The sequence below is a fragment of the Rhinolophus sinicus genome, chromosome 12, assembly GCF_057876585.1.
Source record: "Rhinolophus sinicus isolate RSI-liver-muscle chromosome 12, RSI-T2T, whole genome shotgun sequence".
NCBI classification, from domain to species: Eukaryota; Metazoa; Chordata; class Mammalia; order Chiroptera; family Rhinolophidae; genus Rhinolophus; species Rhinolophus sinicus.
Genome location: NC_142512.1, coordinates 15,368,536 through 15,390,517, shown reverse-complemented (window position 1 = coordinate 15,390,517; position 21,982 = coordinate 15,368,536). Strand labels below are relative to the sequence as shown.

At 35.2% G+C, this 21,982-nt stretch overlaps 1 protein-coding gene across 2 annotated transcripts in view; it reads right to left on the bottom strand.

Annotated features, from left to right (window-relative positions):
• RABEP1 (rabaptin, RAB GTPase binding effector protein 1) overlaps nucleotides 1–21,982 on the bottom strand; it is an 84,913-nt gene that overhangs the window by 44,271 nt on the left and 18,660 nt on the right. For both annotated transcript variants that reach the window (XM_074319646.2, XM_074319647.2), the window contains exon 2: nucleotides 11,827–11,955. In XM_074319646.2, coding sequence (XP_074175747.1) covers nucleotides 11,827–11,955 — 129 coding nt within the window. The remainder of the gene's footprint in view (nucleotides 1–11,826; nucleotides 11,956–21,982) is intronic.

Below are 21,982 nucleotides of genomic sequence, written 5' to 3'. Positions count from 1 at the left end.
TGAGAAGTCAGCTTTTTTTTTTTTTCTGGCTTATTTTAGGATTTTTACTGTGTGTGTGTGTGTGTGTGGTGCATGCATCATCTATATCTACACATCTCTATCCTACCGGGAGTGCAATGTGTAGGTCCCATCAAATTTGGGAAACTTTCAGCCATTATCTCTTCAAATATTTTTTTTCTCTCTCTCATCTCTCCTCTGGCACTCCCATTATACATACGAGATGTTCGCACACTTAATGATATCTCACATTTCTGAGGCTCTGTTCCTTTTTCTATTTTCTTTCGGCTCTTCAGACTGGATTTTTTTTTTTAATTGGGGAATATTGGGAAACTCTGTGTTTTTACAGCACCCATCAGCTCCAAGTCGTTTTTCTTTTAATCTAGTTGGCAAGTCAAGTCGTTCTTTTCCATCTAGCCGTGGAGGGTGCATCTCAGCTCCAAATCAAGTCATTTTCAATCAAGTTATGGAGGTCACAGTTCACTGGCCCATGTGGGAATCGAACCGGGGACCTTGGTGTTATGAGCACTGCGCTCTAACCACAGAGCCAACCAGCCGCCCCCCAGACTTGATAATGTTAAGTGACCTATCTTCAAATTAACGAATTCTTCTTCCAGTTCAAATCCACTGTTGAGCCCCTATAGTGAATTTTTCATTTTGATTATTGTACTTTTCAACTCCAGAATGTCCATTTGATTGTTACAATTTCTTTATTGATATTCTCTATTTGATAAAACATCATCACACTTTACTTCTTTTAAGATGGTTTTCTTCAGTTCTTTGAATATATTTATGACTACTTTGAAGTCCATCTGTTAAATCTGACATCTGGTCACCCTCACAGGCACTGCAAGCTTTTTTTCCTTTGTATGGGTTTTTCCTGGTTATTTCATCTCATTTTTGTTGAAAATGAGATTTTTGATAATATATTGCAGCAACTCTAGTTCCTCACCACCCCCTTTCTGGCTTGTTACTATTGTCTGCTGTTTGTTTTGTGGTTGGCTGGATTATTTTAATAAAGCCTATTTCTGCCCCCCCCCCCCCACACACACACACACAAACACACAGAGTAGCCACTGACGTTACTCCTCAGGTGGCACAGCCTTGGGCACGTGCAGTCACGCGGGGATGAGTTTTTGTAGGGATCCCCTCTGAGTGTCTCTTTGCTGACCACATCCATCTGTCAAACTCCACTTAACTGCTGGTGCTCATCTCTCTGAGTGACGTATCTGCTTTAGGAACAGGGCGCTGAGTGGGGGAGATGGAGTGGTAGGCTCTGGTCTTCTTGACTTGCTTCTCCCAGCATGGAACCTCCACCCTACACACAAGCTAGAGCAAGGGCTATCAGAATTTTGAGTATACCACAACCAAGGTAGACCCTCTGTCCTAAGAGTGGGCGCTGGATGGAAGAAAGGACCTCTAGACCTCTTGGCCACACTCAACTGAAACTCTGCCGCCATGACAGGTGTGGGGGGCAGGGGGATAATGATTCTGTAGCCCTCAACTGTGAGCTGGGGAGAGAGGGAGACCTGTGTTCCTGGCATCATCTGCCTGGACTTCAGTTTCTATCACAGCAAGATAGGAGGGGAGAGGAAGGGAGTACTTCATCAATCAAATGCCACAGACTCTATTTTTACCAAGATTTAGTCGATTTTCTTGAAGAAATGTCTCATTTTCTGTATGCCTTAGGACCACTTCTAGAGACTTTAAATGGTGGTTTTTAAAAATAATTTTCACTGGTTTTGCTGGGGAGTGGGTCTATGGGAGCTCCTCACATTACCATGCCAGAAGTAGAACTCTCAAACTTACCATTTACCCATAAATATTTCAGTATGTATCTCTAAAAGATAAGAACCATTTCTTAAAAATACACATAAAATGTACACATAAAATGTACCATCTTAACACCACTGAACTGTAAATGTACAGTTCAGTGGTGTTAAGTCATTCACATTGCTGTACAAGCTCCAGAACTTTTCATCTTACAAAACAGAAACTATCATATTTTACTATGTATAATGTGCACTTTTTGGCCCAAATTTGTGAGGGAAAAATAAGGATGTCCGTTATAAATGGGTAGTACTAATTCTGCATCTATATAAATGATTTTAATTCTATTTATACTTATGAGTTAAAGTGTAACTCTAGCAATCAATAATGATATCTGTATGCAAAATAATATCCTGGAATACAATAATCAGTTTTGTTGAACTTATGACGAACTTGCAACAATGAAGAGTTCTTGGCCTTCTGTGATGCGTAAATATTGTAAATTTGTTACCGGTACATAAAACTTCTTGTATCTTGTATCTGTTTCTGTGTTTTGTAATTATTTGTTACATAAAACTTCTTGTACCATAATATATTTTTTAAAATGCTAAAATTCCTTTATAATACAAAAAACAAATACCTAAATGTAAACAAATAAAAATTTGAATTAAAACCGGGGCAGACGGGTGGCTCAGTTGGTTAAAGCGCGAGCTCTGGGCAACGGGGCTGCCAGTTCGATTCCCACATGGGCCAGCGAGCTGCACCCTCCACAACTAGAATGAAGTCAATGAGCTGCCGCTCAGCTCCTGGGGGACAGCCGGATGGCTCAGTTGGTTGGAGCGCGGGCTCTCAACCATAAGGTTGCCAGTTCGACTCCTCAACTCCCGCAAGGAATGCGGCAACTGAATCTGGAGCTGAACTGCACCCTCCACAACTAAGACTGAAAGGACAACAACTTAACTTGGAAAAGTCCCGGAAGTACACACTGGTCCCCAATAAAGTCCTGTTCCCCCTCCCCAATAAAATCTTAATTAAAAAAATAATAATTAAAATGAAAGATTTTTTTCTCTGAAACTTTGGGCCAAAAATGTGGGTTCACATTATACACAGGAACACATTTATACACGGCAAAATATGGTATATCCATTAAACAACTCCCTATTTCCCCCTTCTCCAAGCCCCTGGTAATCACATTCTACTTTCTTTTTTCAATTAGTTTAATTATTCTAGATACCTCATTAAGTGGAATCATACAGTATTTGTCTTTTTCTGACTGGCTCATTTCACATCTGAAAATTTTTTACAATACCTGAGTATCATAAAACATCCAATGTTTAAATTTCCAGTTGTCTAAATTTTTAAAAATAGTTTAGCTCTTTGAATCAGAACCCAAATAAGGTCCATACTTTATAGCTAGTTGCAATGTATTTTAAGTCTTTTAGTCTACAGGTTTCCCCTCCAGCTTTTTACCTTGCAATTTATTTGTTAGTTGAGGAAGCTAAGTTGTCTTGTGGAGCTTCTCAGAGTCTGGATTTTGCTAATTGCATTCCTGTAATATAGTTGAACTTGTTCCTTTGTTCTTTGTATTTTCTATAAATTGGTAGTTCAATATAATGGTCACCATCTTGATCTTGTTCTTCCTTACACAAAGATACTTTGGAAGACCCATAAGGGGGAAAAAACTGATTTTAATTCAAATTGCTCTAAATTTATAGATTAACTGAAGAGTTGGCATCTCTGAGATTGAGTCTTTCCACCTATGAACATGCTACCGTGTTTCCCTGAAAATAAGACCTAGCCGGACCATCAGCTCTAATGCATCTTTTGGAGCAAAAATTAATATAAGACCGGGTCTTATATAAGACCGGGTATAATAATATAATATACTATCTGGGTATAATACCAGGTCTTAATGTTAATTTTTGCTCCAAAAGACGCATTAGAGCTGATGGTCCAGCTAGGTCTTACTTTCGGGGAAACACGGTATCTCATTCCATTTAATTAAGGTGTTTCTTGTATGTCCTTCAAAACTATTTTATAAGGTTCCTTTATAAAGGTTTTATATACATCCTTGGTTAGACTTATTCCAAAGTGAATAAGGGCTCTGATTTTTTTCTTCTGTCTTATTTTATTTGCTTCAGGATTTCTTTTTCCGTTACTTCAATAATTAGTTGTTACAAAGAAACATTACTGATTCTTCTTTATTAATCTTTATTCCAACAATGTTGATAACCCTCTTTAGTTCTAATAATGTAGACTGTCTTGGTTCCTCTGATAGTCATCTAGTATCCACACAGAAACAAAACTATCCTTAACTTTCCAAATTTTATAACTCATTTTTTAAAATTTTATTGCATTGGCTAGGAGACCCTATAGTACAAAACGAATTACAGTACTAATAATAATCCTTTTTGTCTTGTTTCACCATTAAGTATAATATATGCTATCAGTTTCTAATAGAAACATTTTCATAGGCTAAAGCAGGTCCCCTCAATTATTAGTTTGCTAAAAACTAGAATGAACTGGTATTATTAAAGGGTGTTCAATTTTATTGACTGTCCTTTCTGTTTTTTCTCATTTGTTAATTTAGTGAGTTACATCAATAGATGTTCTAAAGTTAAACTCTCGTTGCATTCCTAATACACATGGTCATAGTATACTATTTTTATATACTCTACGGAAGTCAATTTTATTTAGGATTTTAATCTCTATGGTCATAAATGAGATTTATTGGTATGCTATTATCAGTGCTTCTTGTTTATGTATCAAGGTTAAATTAATCCCACAAAATAAACTGGATGACTTTTTTTGTTTCTGACATAGTATACAAAAGATAGGAACAAATGTTCCTAGAAGTTTTAACAAAATTTGTCTATAAAATCTATGCCTATGGTATCGTTTGTAAATAAGAATTCTCCTTATTGATTCAGTTTCTCTTATGGTTATGGTTTATTCAGGTTTTCTGAGGTACTTTTGTTAATTCGTATTTTCTTGGAAATTACTCATTTCACCTAAATTTCCAAATATATTGGCCTAGACATACACAGTACTCGTATGCTGTTCATAGTCTTTTTATTTTCTCATTAGTTTTTTTCCAAAAGATGTGCTTTTGATTTTAACTGTTACTTTGTTTTCTATTTCATTAATCTCTATTATTATTTTCTTTAAGTTCACTCTTTTTCTATCTTCTGGAGTTGAACAATTAGATCATTTATTTTTAATCTCTTGTGTCTTTTAGTAAATGCATTTAGGGGCAAACGGGTGGCTCGGTTGGTTAGAGCACGAGCTCTGGGCAACAGGGCTGCCAGTTCAATTCCCACATGGGCCAGCGAGCTGCGCCCTCCACAGCTAGAATGAAGTCAATGAGCTGCTGCTCAGCTCCTGGGTGGCCAGATGGCTGTTGGTTGGAGCGCAGCCTCTCAACAAGGTTGCCCGGTTTGACTCCTCGACTCCCACAAGGGATGGTGGGCTGCGCCCCCTACAACTAACAATGGCAACTGGACCTGGAGCTGAGCTGCACCCTCTACAACGAAGATTGAAAGGACAACAACTTGACTTGGAAAAGTCCCGGAAGTACACACTGTTTCCCAATAAAGTCCTGTTCCACTTCCCCAATAAAATCTTTGGAAAAAAAATGCATTTAAACTTATAAACTTACTCTCAAAGTATTGTTTTAGCTGCACCCCACAAGCATATTCATTGTATGCTAAGTACTTTGCAATCTCCATTGCAATTTCCTCTTTAACTTATGAGAAATAGGAATATATTCTTAGTTTCCAAACTTTTGGAAAAAACAGTTAATTGTTAAAATATAATTGCATTTGGTAAGAAAACATGGTGAGTAGATTGATTTTTAATATGCTGTCTTCCTTTGAAATGTAGACAATTTTTTAAGTGTTCCCTGTTTAATATACAGAAGTCTCCCCCCTTATATGCAGGGGCTACATTCCAAGACCTCCAGTGGATGCCTGAAACTGCAAATAGCACCAAATCCTGTATATACTCTTTTTTTCCCATACATACGTATCTTTTCACTTAAAGAAAGCACTTTATGGCTTCTCTTTGGCATATCTGAACTCCCAAGCATCACTACTCTTGTGCTTTGGGGCCATTATTAAGTAAAATAAGGGTTACTTGAACACAATCACTGTGATATCTTGACAGTCAATCTGGTAACCAAGACAGCTACTAAGTAACTAATGGGCAAGAAGCAGATACAGCATGGATACACTGGACAAAGGAATCATTCACATCCTGGGAGGGATGAAGCAGGACAGTGCAAGATTTCATCATGCTACTTACTCAGAACCACATACAATTTAAAACATGATTTTTTTTTCATTTCTGGAATTTTCCATTTAATATTTTCAGACTACAGTTGACTGCATAACTGAAACTGCAGAAAGCAAAATTGCAGATGCAGAACTACTGTAAAAAAGGAATGCATACGCGTATTTTCTATTTCTTGGGTACAGAATTTCTCAGAGATCAAGCTTTTTAAAATTCTGTTGCTGAAAGCGACTATATCTTTACTTATTGCTTGATCTAGCAATTGATATAATGTTAAACATCTCCTATGTGTGCATTTATCAATTTCCCTTATAGTTCTATCACTTTTTGTTTTACATGATGTGTCATGGCTATTTTGTTAGGTGCATAGTTCATGATTATTACATTTTCTTGGTAGATGGTTTCTTTCATTATAATAGCCTTCTACATCCCTTCAATGTTTTTTGCCTCTAAGCACCAATCTTATTGCCTCAGTTGTTTCACTTTCTTCTATTAAAAACATAATAGTGAACTAGGAAGTTTTTTTGGTTTTGTGTTTAGTCAGATTTATCAGTTAAGATGCTTAGTATTGTTTCTTATATCCTATCCATTCCTTCTGTTTACTTTTCTTTCTGCAAATGTTATCTTTACTAGTTCATTTGGTGATTTATGTGGGTGATAAATGCTCTACTTTTTCCATGCTTGCAATATCTATTTTGCTTTTACTCTTAAATAATTTAAATTTTAGGTTGCATATAAAATTTTAGGTTGATGATTATTTTTTCTCTGCACTTCAAAGATCTTATTTCATTGTCTCCTGGCATCTATTTTGCTTATGTGGTATCTCTTGTCAGCATAATTGTTTCTTCTCTCTGGTAGCTTTCAAAATTTTCTTTTCATTCTTGACGTTCCACAGTTTATGATGTGTCAAAGTATGAATTTACTATTATTTACCCTGCTTGGTACTCAGTATTTATGATAAGGACTCACTTTTTTTTCTTAATGCTTGAAGTTATTATCTCCTCAAATATTCTCTATTATTCCCTTCATTCTCTTCTCCTGGAACTCTTGTTAGATGTGTGTTGAGGATTCAATTCGTCCTGTATGTCAACTGCTCTTTGAGATTTCTCTATGTCTCACTGGGAGAGAGGACTCCACAATACATTCTTCAAATTTACTAACATCTCTGTGCTTTGTCTACAGTTTAAACCATCTATTTACCTTATTTCAATTTATTTATTGTGTTTCTAAGGTTTCTAATGGTTTAAAAAGTTTTAAATATACTCTAGTTTTATTTTCATGTCCAAATGCAAGCTTATATCTCCCTACATATCTACCTAAACCTAGCTTCTACCTATTGAAACTCTGGTTAGTTAGCATCAGACTTTTATACAAATTATGACCATGTACAAAATCTTTCCGAACACTAGAAAATTTCATGGTCTTCTGGTGATTCCATTTCTACTATTTCCTCCAATTGAGAACTCTATGGCCTTTGTTTGCTGCCTCATGTAATAGGCTCTTACTCATTGCCCAAAATTGAGGATTGCCAAAACACAAAATACAAACACTGCTGCAGTGTCAAAGCTTTGTAGTGAAGGTGGTTAAAGGAAAAAGCTAAATCAAATAATTTTTGAAAGATACTTTTTTTCAAATTTAACGGAAAAGCAACAAAACTTTCAGAAATATTTAAAACATTCCCAGTTGAAATCAGCTGGGAAAAGAATGGGTACCAATGTAGGAACAGGCAGTAAAAGGAGTCAAAAGGTAATCTCTTTTATTATCATTCCTCATTACTGTCTGCAATTCCACCAGCTTTCTCCAAATAAGTGAAAGCACCAAAGCAAAAGCTGTTTCTATCCGGAAAAATACCAACGTTGGGACTTCTGGGGTTACCTTGACCTGGTTTGCTGAGAGATAAAACAAAGACTGCTGAACACATCAAAACAATGACTTATACTGTCATTACCTGTGACAGTCATAAAAGACTAGGTTTATAGTGTACAGTATATGCAATAATATAAGTTGCTGCTTTAGAGGACACCTTTAAATTTGATTTTTATTATGAAATAGGCAAACAGCCAAGTCAGAAACTAAATCTACGTTTACCTTTTACACACTATGCATTTTCTTTAGAAACCAAAAACTCTCAAAAAGTTCCACATTATTATTCCTTTTGAACTTTTGTTACCTTAAGTGTTCTTTATGGCCAGCTTCAATTAGGTTCACTGAGAACTTCACACAGTAGATAAATAGTACACACACAGATTTACTGGGTTTAGATGTATCAAAGCAATTTTAACTTTTAATACCAAGTGTGTTTTGTGAATGAATCCACATTACAAGCTGTTTCAGTTCAGAGATATGAAACTGTAATTGATAATGTATTTCAGAAATGAGAGGTTCTTGGTCATTTTCATTTCTTCAGAATTTTATAGAAAAGTCAATTTTATCATTTCAAAGAAGAAAATAAGAAAACAAGGGAAACCCTAACAGTTTTATTTGGGAACAGGAAAAAAACAAAGCAAATGAACAAACTTTGGACAAGATTAACTTGAATTTATTGAATAGACAAAGACTGAAAGAAAAAGCTGCAGAGGGGATTATTGGTGTGAGAGGTGAAGGGGAAAAAGGATGTCACTAACCAGTATCACAGTGAGTTTGAATTGGTCATCAGAGGAAATACTGCCATGACCTTATACATATACTTTAAAGGTTTTACAGGTTATCTTGACAACATACCATTGCAGAGTTTGAAGTGGTCTCATCAATTCAAGGTTAAAACAAATTTTAAAAAGGAGAGGTTTACAAATTCACATTGAACATAATGAAGAACTGGACAGAACTTATTTCTCACAATACTTCACATATATTCAAACAATCATGATACGTGCCAAATGCATTATCTACCCCCGAAGACTAACTATCCTTTCTGGAAGACAAAAACCATCTCTCATTCACCCAACCTCCACAGTGCCTTGCAGAGTGCCACCATGCCTAGCCAGGCACACCAGCTTCCCAATCTCCTTGTCAGCCTATAAAGGAACAAAATAAAACAGGAAACAGCCCTCCTGCAAGCCATCAGAAAACAGAACCCCATCCCATATTCCAGTCAGTAAATATTTCCAAGCCAGAGCTGAATTCTGTGAGGCCTAAGAACCTTCCATCCTGTAGAACAGTGGCCTTCAAACTTCTTTGACCACAACTCATAAGATATATATAGATCAGATATAGATATAGGTATATATAAAAATACATATATAACAACTCTATACATACATGTATATATTTAACTGAAACGAAAGACTTATGTAACTATACTTACTTAACCTTACCAAGTATAAGGTGCTATTTGTTTTCCATTTTATTCCTTTTTATTTTTTTAATTGCTGGTCACAATCCCCTCGATTTTGTTATCCATCAATGGGTTACAACCTGTAGTCTGAATAATACCACTCCACGGCAGTGGTTTTCAAAGTATACATACATGTACCCCTGGGAGTAAGCAAAGATTTTCCAAGGGATTCATAGGAACATGTTGTTTTAAAGGAATCAACGTCTAGATCCTCAACTTTCATAAATATTGTTTCCTGAAACAAATGGGTGTTTAAATACAGGTTCTCCTTACCCAGCTCCTTTTTCTTAACATCCTTCTCCCACTTAACAAAAGAAAGTCTTTTTACCCATCCTGAATTTTACTATGGTTCACTGCCCTGTTATATAAAAACTCCTGTTATATTAAATCAGAGGGATAACTTAAAATATCAATGTCAGTAAAAAAAAAGTGAATGACTAATAACTAACAAATCTTTTGGCAAGTGAGGTAGGTGATAGTCTACTTTCAACAAAATTGAAGGAAGACCTAACTGAGTTGTCAATCAATAGAATACAAATATTTCTGAGGCTAGAACACTGATTTAACATACAATTTAGAAAGAGTTAAGAGAATGGAATAATTGCTTTTTTTTTTTAAATTCTATTTTCATCTACTTATTTATGAGACCAAAGGTTCTCAGCACTTGTATCTATTTAATAAAACAAAAAACCTGAAACTTATCTTCTTCTGGAAGTAAGTAATATTCAACAAGAGGTTAATAACTTAATTGGGAGGAAGACCCAACATAACTCATAAGACTTGCATGTCCAGTAATTTTTACATTTTAATAATTATTTTTTAAATGTGCAAAATATTTATCATGTGATCAATTGTGTACTTTTAATATCTATAATGATAACTTAATACAGAATAAATTTACATGCATACTTTTTGGTTCAAAAAACTTTTTTTTAATTTATTGGGGTAACAATGGTTAGTAAAATTACACAGGTTTCAAGTATACAATTCTGTAATACATCATCTATATATCACATTGTGTTCACCACCCAGAGTCAGTTCTCCTTCCATCACCATGTATTTGTACATGTATATTTTTGTTGCAGAGAAGTCTCACCCAAAATTTTTTAAATAGCTTAAGCACAAAATATTCTTTCACTACTTTATTTAGGCCAATAGTTCTCAAATTGTGGTGTCTGAATCAGTAACATCAGCATCACCTGCTTGCTGGAAATGCAAATTCCAGGATCCCACAGACATAGTGAATCAGAAACTCTGGGAGTGGAGCCCAGCAATCTTTGTTTCAACAAATTCTGCAGGTAAAATTCTGATGCACACTCCAGTTTGTGTTCTAAAAAATACACTTTAAGAATAATATTATGAAGGAGATGCAAAAAAGAAAATCCAATACAAGGAAGGAAGGGAAAAATACAAAATGTCTGCTAAAGACCTTATTCACTAATTTGTTTTATTAAATCAGGTGGTGATGGAAAGTTTTCATTTAAATATCCTTCACAGCTCTTAAACTTAAAATAAAAAATTTTAAACATCAACTTTAAAAAGGTGTGAGGGGCGTGGATAAATACCTTAAGGAGTACATAAATTTGAAAGTTGGATGATCACTAGTCTAGAGCAGTGGTTCTCCAACTGTGGTCCCAGGACTAGCAGTATTGCAGTCCTCTACACGCTTACTAGAAATGCAAATTCTCGGGCCCCACCCCAACACACTGTGTTCTAACGAGCTCTCCAGGTGATTTTTCTCCATGTTATTAAAGTTTGACAGCCATTAGTCTAGAGGGCTGTGAAAATCATATCCATATTTTCCTAGGTTAATACCCAAAATGTAAACCCTTTCCTTTATCCTTCAGATTAGGTCCCTCATGATATGCTCTAATATATTTGCCCTTTTTAAAAGCATATCATGCAATTACTTAATATCTGTTTTCCTCACTAGAGTTCAAGCTCTATGAGTTAAAGAACCACGTGACTCTTGCTCCTTCGGTATACCCAGCACCTAGACACAATTTCTGCCTCATTAAACAAATATTAAACAAATATCTAGTAATAAATAACTGAACAATTGTTGGATAAATTCCATGAACTATCAGTTTTAATATAACATGGCTAAGGCTATTACTGAAATGCCAACGGTCCTGATTTGCCTGGGGCTCTCTCTCAAGGGTCAAGAGCACTGAAAATCCTGTCCCAGGACCAGGCAGCCTACTATGTTAAGTATCATCATTAAGGTGAAAAGACAAGGACAAATCTTAGTAACATATTTCTCATTTTGTTTTTCAGTTCCATTCTTAATCCTTACCTCTAAACAGGCTTTTATTATATACAACATAAGTACAAATAAAATCAAGGTTTATTTAACGACAACATTGTATTACCAAGAAACTTGACATTTTAAGGCAGTTTTAGTATAGGGGCTAGGGGAAGACTTATAAACTTACCCTCTTTAGCCAAATACAACTCTTTAAATTTTGCTCTCTTTTGATTAAATTCTTGCTCAAGCTGCTGCTGTGCACGTAAAAATTCTGCGTTAATTTTTTCCAATTCTGCTACCCGTTGCTGAAGAGAAACTGGAAAAAAAGATACTAATTAACAAATAATAACTTTTATTTATAAATTAAGTTAGAATAAATTAGTATTCCAGCTGCACATTTCTAATGAAACAAGTAGTCAAGGTTCTTCCGAAGATGCAATATAGGAAATTCTAACTTTTTTATTTTTAAAGACACTTCTGTTAGACTTAGTACGTATATACACTGTGAATGAATCATGTAAAGTGAAACAGCATATATACAGAGAATCACATAGGCAAATTTCCCAAGAGAATTTCTAAGTCGCTTTGTATAACTGACAGAATGTCAATCCACTGCTGGAAGTGTTAAATTATTGGATTACTTGGGCTATTTATGCCACAAATGAACCCACTGCCAATCTTGCTAGCACCTGTTTCTCTCAAGTGTCACGAGCAAAATCTAACAATTTCCCTGATTAGGATAGCCACACTAGCCTGAACTACTCCTCCAATTTCAAGGCGATTCAGTACCATTATACTGAAATCATAATCAAAAACTCTTATGTAGAAAGGATACAGAACGCTACATTCTATATGAACTCTCCGTTACTGGGCGATTATCTGGTTTTTAGATTCGTGTTGACTGTGGTATGGCAGGGACTGGGACCCATTTTTACTTTTGGGGCTCTACAATTTGGCCATTAAATAAATGCCTATCCTGACCAAACCCAAAGGCTCTTCTGGTTGGAGAGAGGACTGAGACATCCAGGAGTCTAACCCTTGACCTCCTCCTTTGCCCAATAGCAGCCCAGCCACAAAGCTACGGCCCTAATCCCTGCAGAGGATACCTATCAGTACTACGCCCATGCCTAGTTACCTAGGCCAGCAGAGGTCCCAGTTTCCTACTACAAGCCACCCCAGAATGATGATTTGCCTAGAATTTTGGTCATGATCTGAGATTATCTCGAAAGGCCCTCCTCTCTCCCAATCCATTACCCCAGTTTAATTGAGAGCTGACTTCATGGTACGTAGAAAAAAGACTCGAAAAATACACCAATGATTTATCTATTAGTATCAGAATTACGGCTCATTAATTTCTTCCATGTGCTTTTCAAAGATCTCTACGACTCCTTTGATAATAATGAACTAAAACCAGTTCATTCCCATGACATCTTCAGAAAAGCCTCACTACAGCAGATCTAACAGTATCTGTGCAATCCATGGCAGGAAGAGGAAATGACTGCTGTTTTGAGTTCCACAGCATTAAAGGTAAGAGTCATTTTGAGGAGCACATACTAGGGTCTTTAGGTCAAAGCAAAGAATGACACTGGGTCGTTGGAACATTTGATAACCTTTGCAGAAAAGGGATGGAGAATCCACTGAAAAGGGGAAATATGCAGTTCTGTCATATTGAACATTTGAAATCATGAAGAAAAATTGTTCTGTGCTATTTATTTCTCTAGTATTTTTATTGTCCTATCCCAACTGTTAAACAAATTAAACAAGTTTTCCACTTAACTCTTTAATATTACTGGTAGCTACTGATTACTGCATGAGGTAGGGAAGGGCTCTGGGGAATCAAAAAAGAAGAAAAAGCAAGATCCCTCTGTTCTTACTTTTTCCTAACAACCACACCACCACCCACTCCTACTTCCACCAACACACACACACCCCAATTCTTTCAACACTGTATTTTATATTTAGAAACAGAGGTTAACGAATCAATAAAAACTAAAATGCATCCTTTAAAACTGCAGCCGATTGTGTTGTTATGACTCCCAGCTCAGACACAGGCCACACCCCTCTCTCCAGGCTTCAGGACAGTTTTCTATTCCAGGATTCAGGATCCCTTTGAGGATATAACAAGTAACTCCTTTATTCCCTTTTTTTTTAATAAAAAAAAAATTCAAATCTACCTCAAGTACTTCTAACATACTGCAATTTTACAATACAGAAAGAGCCAAAACAACTGCTTTTTATAAGAATGCCTCTACGGCTATATCTAGAAAAATCAATTCACCTTGCATAAGACAACAGGAGAATTTACAAACAGGCACATCCTAGGGCATTAACCTCCAACTACAAATCAAACTGAAAATAGCTCTCATCACACAAAATACTATATAATTTTCTAACATGATGACTAGTAGTTCAAAATAATTAGCTAATAGTTTATGTAAAAAGTAGTACTTTGCCTGGCTTATAGAAAAATTGACAAATGTTACCTATAATTATTAAATTAGTAATATTTATTTAAATAAAGGGAAAAAGCAGAGTGATCAAGTGACCCTGTATACAGCCACAGAAGTCACTTCCAAACGCATGATTCGGACTCAGTTCCGTGCTGACACTTCCAGTTCATCCCCTTCCCTATTACCATGTATCTTCAAAGCATCACGGACAAATTAATTAGTGTTAATGTTAACCTTCAACAATATTAAGCCTTCTGTAACTTAGCTGCGGAGAGCTATTAGTATGCCAGTCTTTGTTAACCATTCCACACATTGCTTATATTGTTACCTTTATTTGCGTAATAAGAAAAAGGGGGAAACTATCTTATGCAATGGTTACTTTTAGTGGTTTTCCAAAGTGAAAAATTATTATATATACCATCTATTCAAAATATGTGAATTAAGCAACAACACAGAAAGAAAAGAAAAAATAACATGGTAAATAAATGAAGATTCAATAATTCTTAGGTACGTCTTCCCTAATTTTGATATGAATGAGAGACTACATAATAACTTTAAAATATTTTTAACCCCCAACCTGTGTCCTATTACTATACTAGCTAGCACCTGTTTAAATAAATTTGGTAAGACAAGCAATAGGAGAAGGAAAAAAGCAGTTTTGGTCAAAGATTACTACAGTCAGAATCTTTTTGCTTAAAGATATTAAAGATCCAATAAAATACCTATTTCAAGCCAAAAAAAAGACAAAAAACAAAAAACCTACACACAACAGAACATAATTCCAGTGTAACAAAAGATCTGAACAGTTCCTGTAACTCAGAAGTCTTAACTTGTACTTTAAAATGACACTATTAAATGTGGTAGGTACATCCATCCAGCAGAATAATCAGGCCAGAAAAATTATATTAATCAAAAAGAACAAGATAAAAAACTATATGCAAACAATATGAGCTATGCAAAAAATATATAGGAAAAAGACTGGAAAGAATATGCCAAATTATACTGCCTCTCTGAATCAAACAGTAATGAAAAAAATAAATTACACTGATGGGATTTAAATTAAAAGGTAATGAAGTACTTCATTTTATTTGTTATTATTATAATTTTATCTTATTGCTCCATATCAATCTTGGTGCTCATTAAAAGGGCACTAATTTACTTCCATGGTCTTAAAATATTTGTATATATACTATATACTATACACAATCTTTTTTTTTTTTTAACTACACATATTTTCCCAGGACAAACAATTTACTAAAATAGATTAATTTTCTGAAAAACATAATTTATTCTTCTGTTTCAGAAGTGGCTTTCTAGGTAGCCTTCTTTTTGTGCTCTAAAAACTCACTATGAAAATAAAAATTAATATTAAAAAAAAAACCTCACTATGTCTAGCTTCTTTTAGAAATTACTAAAAATGATCATTTGCAGTAAATCTATCCACTGAATTGTGATTTGTTTAGGCTAACATTTAAATAAATCCATACTTACTTAGGATGCCTCAGAGAAGAAGGGGAGAGGAGAAAGTGGGTGGGGTTGCCAGGGATTACTAATCTAGAGAATACTCATCACAAACAGCAGTCCACATGTGGGTAACTGGATTAACATTACTTTACAATATTAGAACAAATAGATATGTCATAACTAGATAGGGCATTTGGGAATCACTTTTTCCATAACACAAAGATAATCATAATTCTTTAGTACAACAGAAAATTGTGACTTCACTTTATATAATCCCATTTTATTTTATATAATCCCCAAAACAGCTGACTTTAGCAACTTGAAGAAACTGCACCCTTTCACCTTGTCCATTTACTGAGATGAACCAATTTTAAAACAGAATAACATTTGGTTAAGAAGTTTACACAGAACAACTTCTTTGCCTTCCTTCAGTGAATCAAAGTGAAAAATCTTATTTTGTCTTTTACTTTTCTGTTTTGCAACTCTCTGAAAGCAATTAGATGTCAATATACTTCAGATAAAAGACAACACTTTTAAGATGATGGGTTTCAAATAAGAAAACCAATTATTTCTTCTGTAAAGATTAGGTGTTTATGTTAACTACCTGAAGATATTATTATGAATCCAGGAAAAATATTAACTGACACCCAAAAGAAAATCAGGGCAAAAATGAGATAATGAAAAACTATATAATAAGAGATTCTTCAAAAGGGTAAAAGTAGAAATAGGGAGAAGAAACAATGGAAAAGCCTGATTTGGGGGAGGAGTTGGAGGGGCGGTAAGGGTGGAGACGGGAAGATTCCAAGGACACAGGGATGTTTTCTCATTTTCCACCTCCTTAGAGACATTTATGACCAAAATTAATAACGTCCAGGCACTTGCAGTATAGAATTTTCTGGGCCTAATTTTCAGTTCTGTTTATCACTTGAGTAAGAACAATCACAGGATCAGTGTTGAAACAATTTTAGATTATCCTCGTCCAGTGTATTTCAAACTGAGTCTCAATCCATGGGTGAGTTGTTAAATCAATTTAGTGTTTAGCAATCTGCCTTTTTAAAATAATGAAATATAACCGAAAATATCAGCAACATATTTAATACGGGTATATGTTATTTCATGAAATTTGTATTTCAGATACAGGTATCCCCCACTTTTTGTAAGTTTGCCTCATGTCGTTCTGCTTTTATGGAAGGTCTACATTAGCACTGTTGTCAATAACAGAAAGGAATTTCACTTTTAGGAAAAAAGAGAAAACAGTGTTCAGTGCTTGTTTTGCAAGGAGCCGTTATAGAGGCAGCGTGTGCCCTGAGCAATGATAGCGCTGCTTTTACTATATGCTAGTGTTATTTTAGGTTTTATGTTATTTGGTATGATTTAGTAGGTTATTTTTTTGGTGTGGGAACACTCAAAATTTTTTCCATATAAACTAATGGTAATTGCCTCGTCACTTTACACCACTTCAGCTTACAAAAGGTTTCATAGGAACATTCTACTTTCATATGGCAAGGGAAACCTGTACTCACACATTTATACTGGGTTGCAACAAAAAATGTGTTTCTCACTGTGGAGAGAGGTCAAAAATAGTTTGAAAACCCCAATTCCTAATTCCTGCAGGAATCCATTCCTACAATATCGCATGGCTTCCACACGAACATAAATATAATAACTCAGTTTACTGCCTCACGGGGCAGCCACTTCCACTGTTCAGAGATTTTACATTATCCTCCTCCATGTCCATTCCCTTGGATAATTGGTCATTTATTAGAAATACGTACTTTTACTAACACAACCCTAAATGGGCTTCCTTAGAGATCTTAGTTCTGCCCTATAGACTTAGAGAGGAAATTTTCTAGTATCTGACATCCTACACTTGCTCTCTCCCTTCTTTAGATGAAACGCTTCCTAACCCTTTAGTAATTTCTAAGTTCATCATTATCTCAGTTGCTCTCCTCACATACTACAGGTAGTCAAGTTCTACATAGAATAGGACATGTGATCCTAACACAACACCAGCATGGAGTCTAGGAGAAACATTCTATCTGAGGGCTATACTCTTCATAATGTACCGTAAATATACCCGAGCTTTTTTTGGCCACACCGCCACAGTCATTGTTAGCCCGTAAGACTACGTAATCTATCCAATAACACTATCCTTAAATCCTTTCCTTTGAACTACACTTAAGCCAAGGCTTCCTCCAACCTATACCTGGTGCAAATGTAGCCATGTTGCAGAGTTTGGGGCTTCGGGGGGTTGTTTCGTTTAAACAAAGTTTTAAATTAGAACTAATGATAGAGCCCTTTGGTGCATCATCTGAGATCTCGGTGGAGGTTGATATTGATATATTAGATTACTCTGTTAGTTACAAATTCATTCCAACCATCTTTAGTATCAAATTAATTTCTTCATCTTATCCATGATTTCATAACAGCTTATTAAAATTCAAAGATAAGCCATCTACAATTTTGGAGTCAGAGAAACTTGTATTTCAACCCAAACCCAAGCTTTTGTTATATGAACTAGGGCAAGCAGTTTAACCTTTCCAAGATTTCTATATTAAAATAAAGATGATACCATTTCGCAAAGTGTCACATACTATGAAAATTAGACATAGCATCATATAAAAGCAACTCACATATAATAGGCACTCAAATGAAAGTTACTATCAACAACTTCAGAATTTAAGTTTCAGGTTCATAATTCTGCTTAAAAAAAAAAAAAATGAAGCTGTTCATTTAGCTCAACTTGTTCCAGAGATTCTTCCTAGTGATAATTACAAAATCGCTTAATTTTCTAAAATGTTCATAAACCGCTTGCTCAATAATCTATTCTTTTTTAAATGTTCCAGAAGTTGTATTCAAGCAAAGTTATCAATTAAGACAAGCAGGTAAACAAAACTTTGAGAAAAAGTAAAAAATACAGAAGAGAACTGTGAACAAATTTCAGTGAATGTTCAGTAGATAAAAAATGCAGTATAAACTATATTCTATGCTCTATTTCTATATTATCATAAGGCTATAAAGCTATATTCTACCATTATTTCCATATGGGATATTGAAAATGTGAACCATGAAAAAAGTCTCAAGTAGTTACCAAACAAGGATAACTTCAGAAATAAGTCAACTATACAGTTTTTCTGATTACATTTAGTCCAACTATCATAATTGTCAAAAGCTGGTGTTCAACAGCTGACATAAGTACACATAGATAAAAATGGGCTGCTATCTATTCAATTTGTACAAACTGGTGTTATTCTACTTCCCAAGTATTTGAAACACCATAATGCCAAGGCAGATGAAAGGGATGACTATCACTGGGCTGATTACCAGATATATTTTCTAACTATTTGGATACTTAAATATTTCAGTTCCTCACGTACAAGATGAAGAAGGCTATTCAAAACTCAAATATCAGGCTTGTTTAAGGAAATAGCTGAAAGATTTCAATTTTCTGCCTATAACTCTACTGGCATTCATAAGTGGAACTACATCTTGCCACTGCAGAAGGACCTGGCTTAGGACCCTAGATTCACCATCAGTGAAGTTAAATTTCATCCTTATTTTGTGCTTGCATTTACCAGGTTTTGGTAAGGCTTCCAGTGGGAATGCAAAATAGTGCAACCACTTTGGAAAACAGTTTGGTTGTTTCTTATAAACACACACTTACCATGCGATCCAGCAATCCTACAACTGAAAACATATTTCCACACAAAGATTGGTACACAAATGTTCACAGCATCTTTACTTGTAATAGTCAAAACTTGGAAATAACCCAAATGCCCACTATAAATTAACCAATTATGATATATTCACACAATGGAATACTATTCAGCAACCAAAAGGACTGAGCCACTAATTAATATACACAACATCGATAAATCTCAAGAGCATCATGCTAAGTGAAAGAAACCAGACACAGAAAGTATGATTCCACTTACGTTCTAGGAAAGACAAAACTATAGTGACAGAAAGCAGACCAGCACTTGCCCCAGAGTGGGAGGAGGGGTTTAACCCCAAAGGGGCATGAAAGAACTTTCTGGGGTAAAACGTTCTACAATATAGTAATAGTGATGGTTACAGGCTGTATGTACATGTTTGTGAAAACTCATGGATCTATATGCTTAAAATTAGTAAATTTAAAATACAAATTGGTAGTCACAAAATAGTCATAGGGATATGAAATACACTATGGGGAATACAATAATAATGTTGTAGAGACTATGTATGGTGTCAGATGGGCACTGGACTTACCGGGGGATCACTTCATAGATTATATATAAATGCCTAACCACCGTGCTGTATACCTGAAACTAATATAAATAATGAGTGTGAATTATAATTAAAAATGTGTGTATATATATAAATATATATAACATATATATGTATAGTCACAGGACATAGAGTACAGTATAGGGCATACAATCAATGGTATTATAACAGCCATACAGGATGTCACAGGGGTAGTAGACTTGGTGGGGTTATCACTTTGTAAAGGATATAAATATTTAATCATTACGTTGTTTTGTACACCTGAAACCAATAATACAATTTAATTTAATTTTAAAAATTAGTAAATTTTAGTTATGTAAATTATCTTTTCATCAGCCTTATTGAAATAGGAGTTTAAAGTTGCAAGAATAAATTGGTGCTTTCAACAGAGGTGATTTCCTCCTCAGGCTGATTTTATTATCCACACAGTACTTGTCACTATCTGAAATGATTTCTCTTAAATGTTGCTTCTTACTAGAGTATATGCTCAGTGCAAACAGAGACTTTATGTACTCTGTTCAATGCTACATTTCCAGCACTTAGCACAGACAGGGTGTTCAATAAACATTTACTAAATAAATAAGTAAACAAAAAAGTGAGCTGGACTAACTAAACCCCACTGATAAAGGACATAAGTCAGGATTTTAAAAGACAGCAAGGATTTAAAGAAGCCAAGAAGAGCATTCCTGTGGGAACATCAAAGGCAGTAACACTATGTTATCCATCCAGGGGCAAACAAGCAATCACCTCCCATTGGGGAAAACTGCGTTTTTCCTATATAGCATAGTCGTCCCCTTGAGCTCCTTTTATGCTGTTGCTTTTCAATATGGTAGCCACTAGCCACGTGAGGCTACTGAGCACCTGACATGTGGCTGTCTGAAATGAGATATGCTGCTAAGCATGAAATTTATATGGAATTTTGAAGACTTCAGTACAAAAAAAATCTAAAATAGCTCAATAATTTTTAGTGATTACATATAGAAATTATAACATCTGGAATATACCAGATTAAATAAAATGCATCAAAATTAATTTCCACAGAAAGTTACACACAACTGTTCAGAGCAACATTATTAATAACAGCCAAAAAAAACCAAAAGAAATCCAAATGTCCGTCCACCAACTGATGAATGGACAAAATGTGGTATATTCATACAACAGAATATTACTTATCCATAAATAGGAATGAAGTACTCATACATGTTATAAAATGAGTGAACCTTGAAAATATTATGCTAAGTGAAAGAAGGCAAACACCAAAGGCTACATATCGTATGAATCCATTTATATGTAATGCCCAGAACAGAAAAATCCATAGAGACTAAGAGTAAATTAGTGTTTGCCGGGGCTGAAGGAGGGAGGAATGGAGTGGGGAGTGACTGCTACTGGTATGGGATTCTTTTGGGGGGGTGATTAAAATGCTCTGGAATTAGTGGTGATGAATGCACAGCTCTGTGGATATTCTAAAAACCACTGAATTGTATACTTTAAAAGGGTGAAACTGATGGTATGTGAATTAAATCTCAATAAAGCTGTTTTTTAAATTAATTTCTCCTTTTTTTATTTTCAAGTTTTGGGGGTTTGTTTTGTTTCTTGTTGCTGTTTTTTACTTTTTTAATGTGGCTACTAGAAAATTTTAAATTGCATTCTTTGGCTCACATTACATTTCTACTAGACGGCCCTGTTTAGAAGGGTTTATTGGATATCCCAGATATTTTGAGCCCTCATTTTTACCTCTAATTGTCTCACCTGCTCTATTTTTTCCCAAGTTGCCAGGCTGCTTCAAGTATCGCCACACTTTAGAGCCAACTTAGACCCTACGGTCAGCCATTTTAAAACCCTAGATTCCCTTCTCTCTTGCGCGTTTACAGTAGCACAGTAGTATGTAGTATGCAGTCTAATGTAGCATGCAGACTGTTACTGGTCTAACGAGATAGGAGTTTGTGCCAGAATGTAAAATCAACTAAGACCCCCAAACACATTGCTCAGTTCAACTGACATTTTTTGATGAAGGAAGCAGTACATGAATTTACATTCTGGTACAAGCTCTTTTATCTCCTTGCAGACAACTGTCAAACCCACGGCTGCCCATCATCTTTTAAACAGCCTTTCTACATTTAAAGACATTTCCATTTTATGAGTTGCAGCTTTCTAAAACAGAAG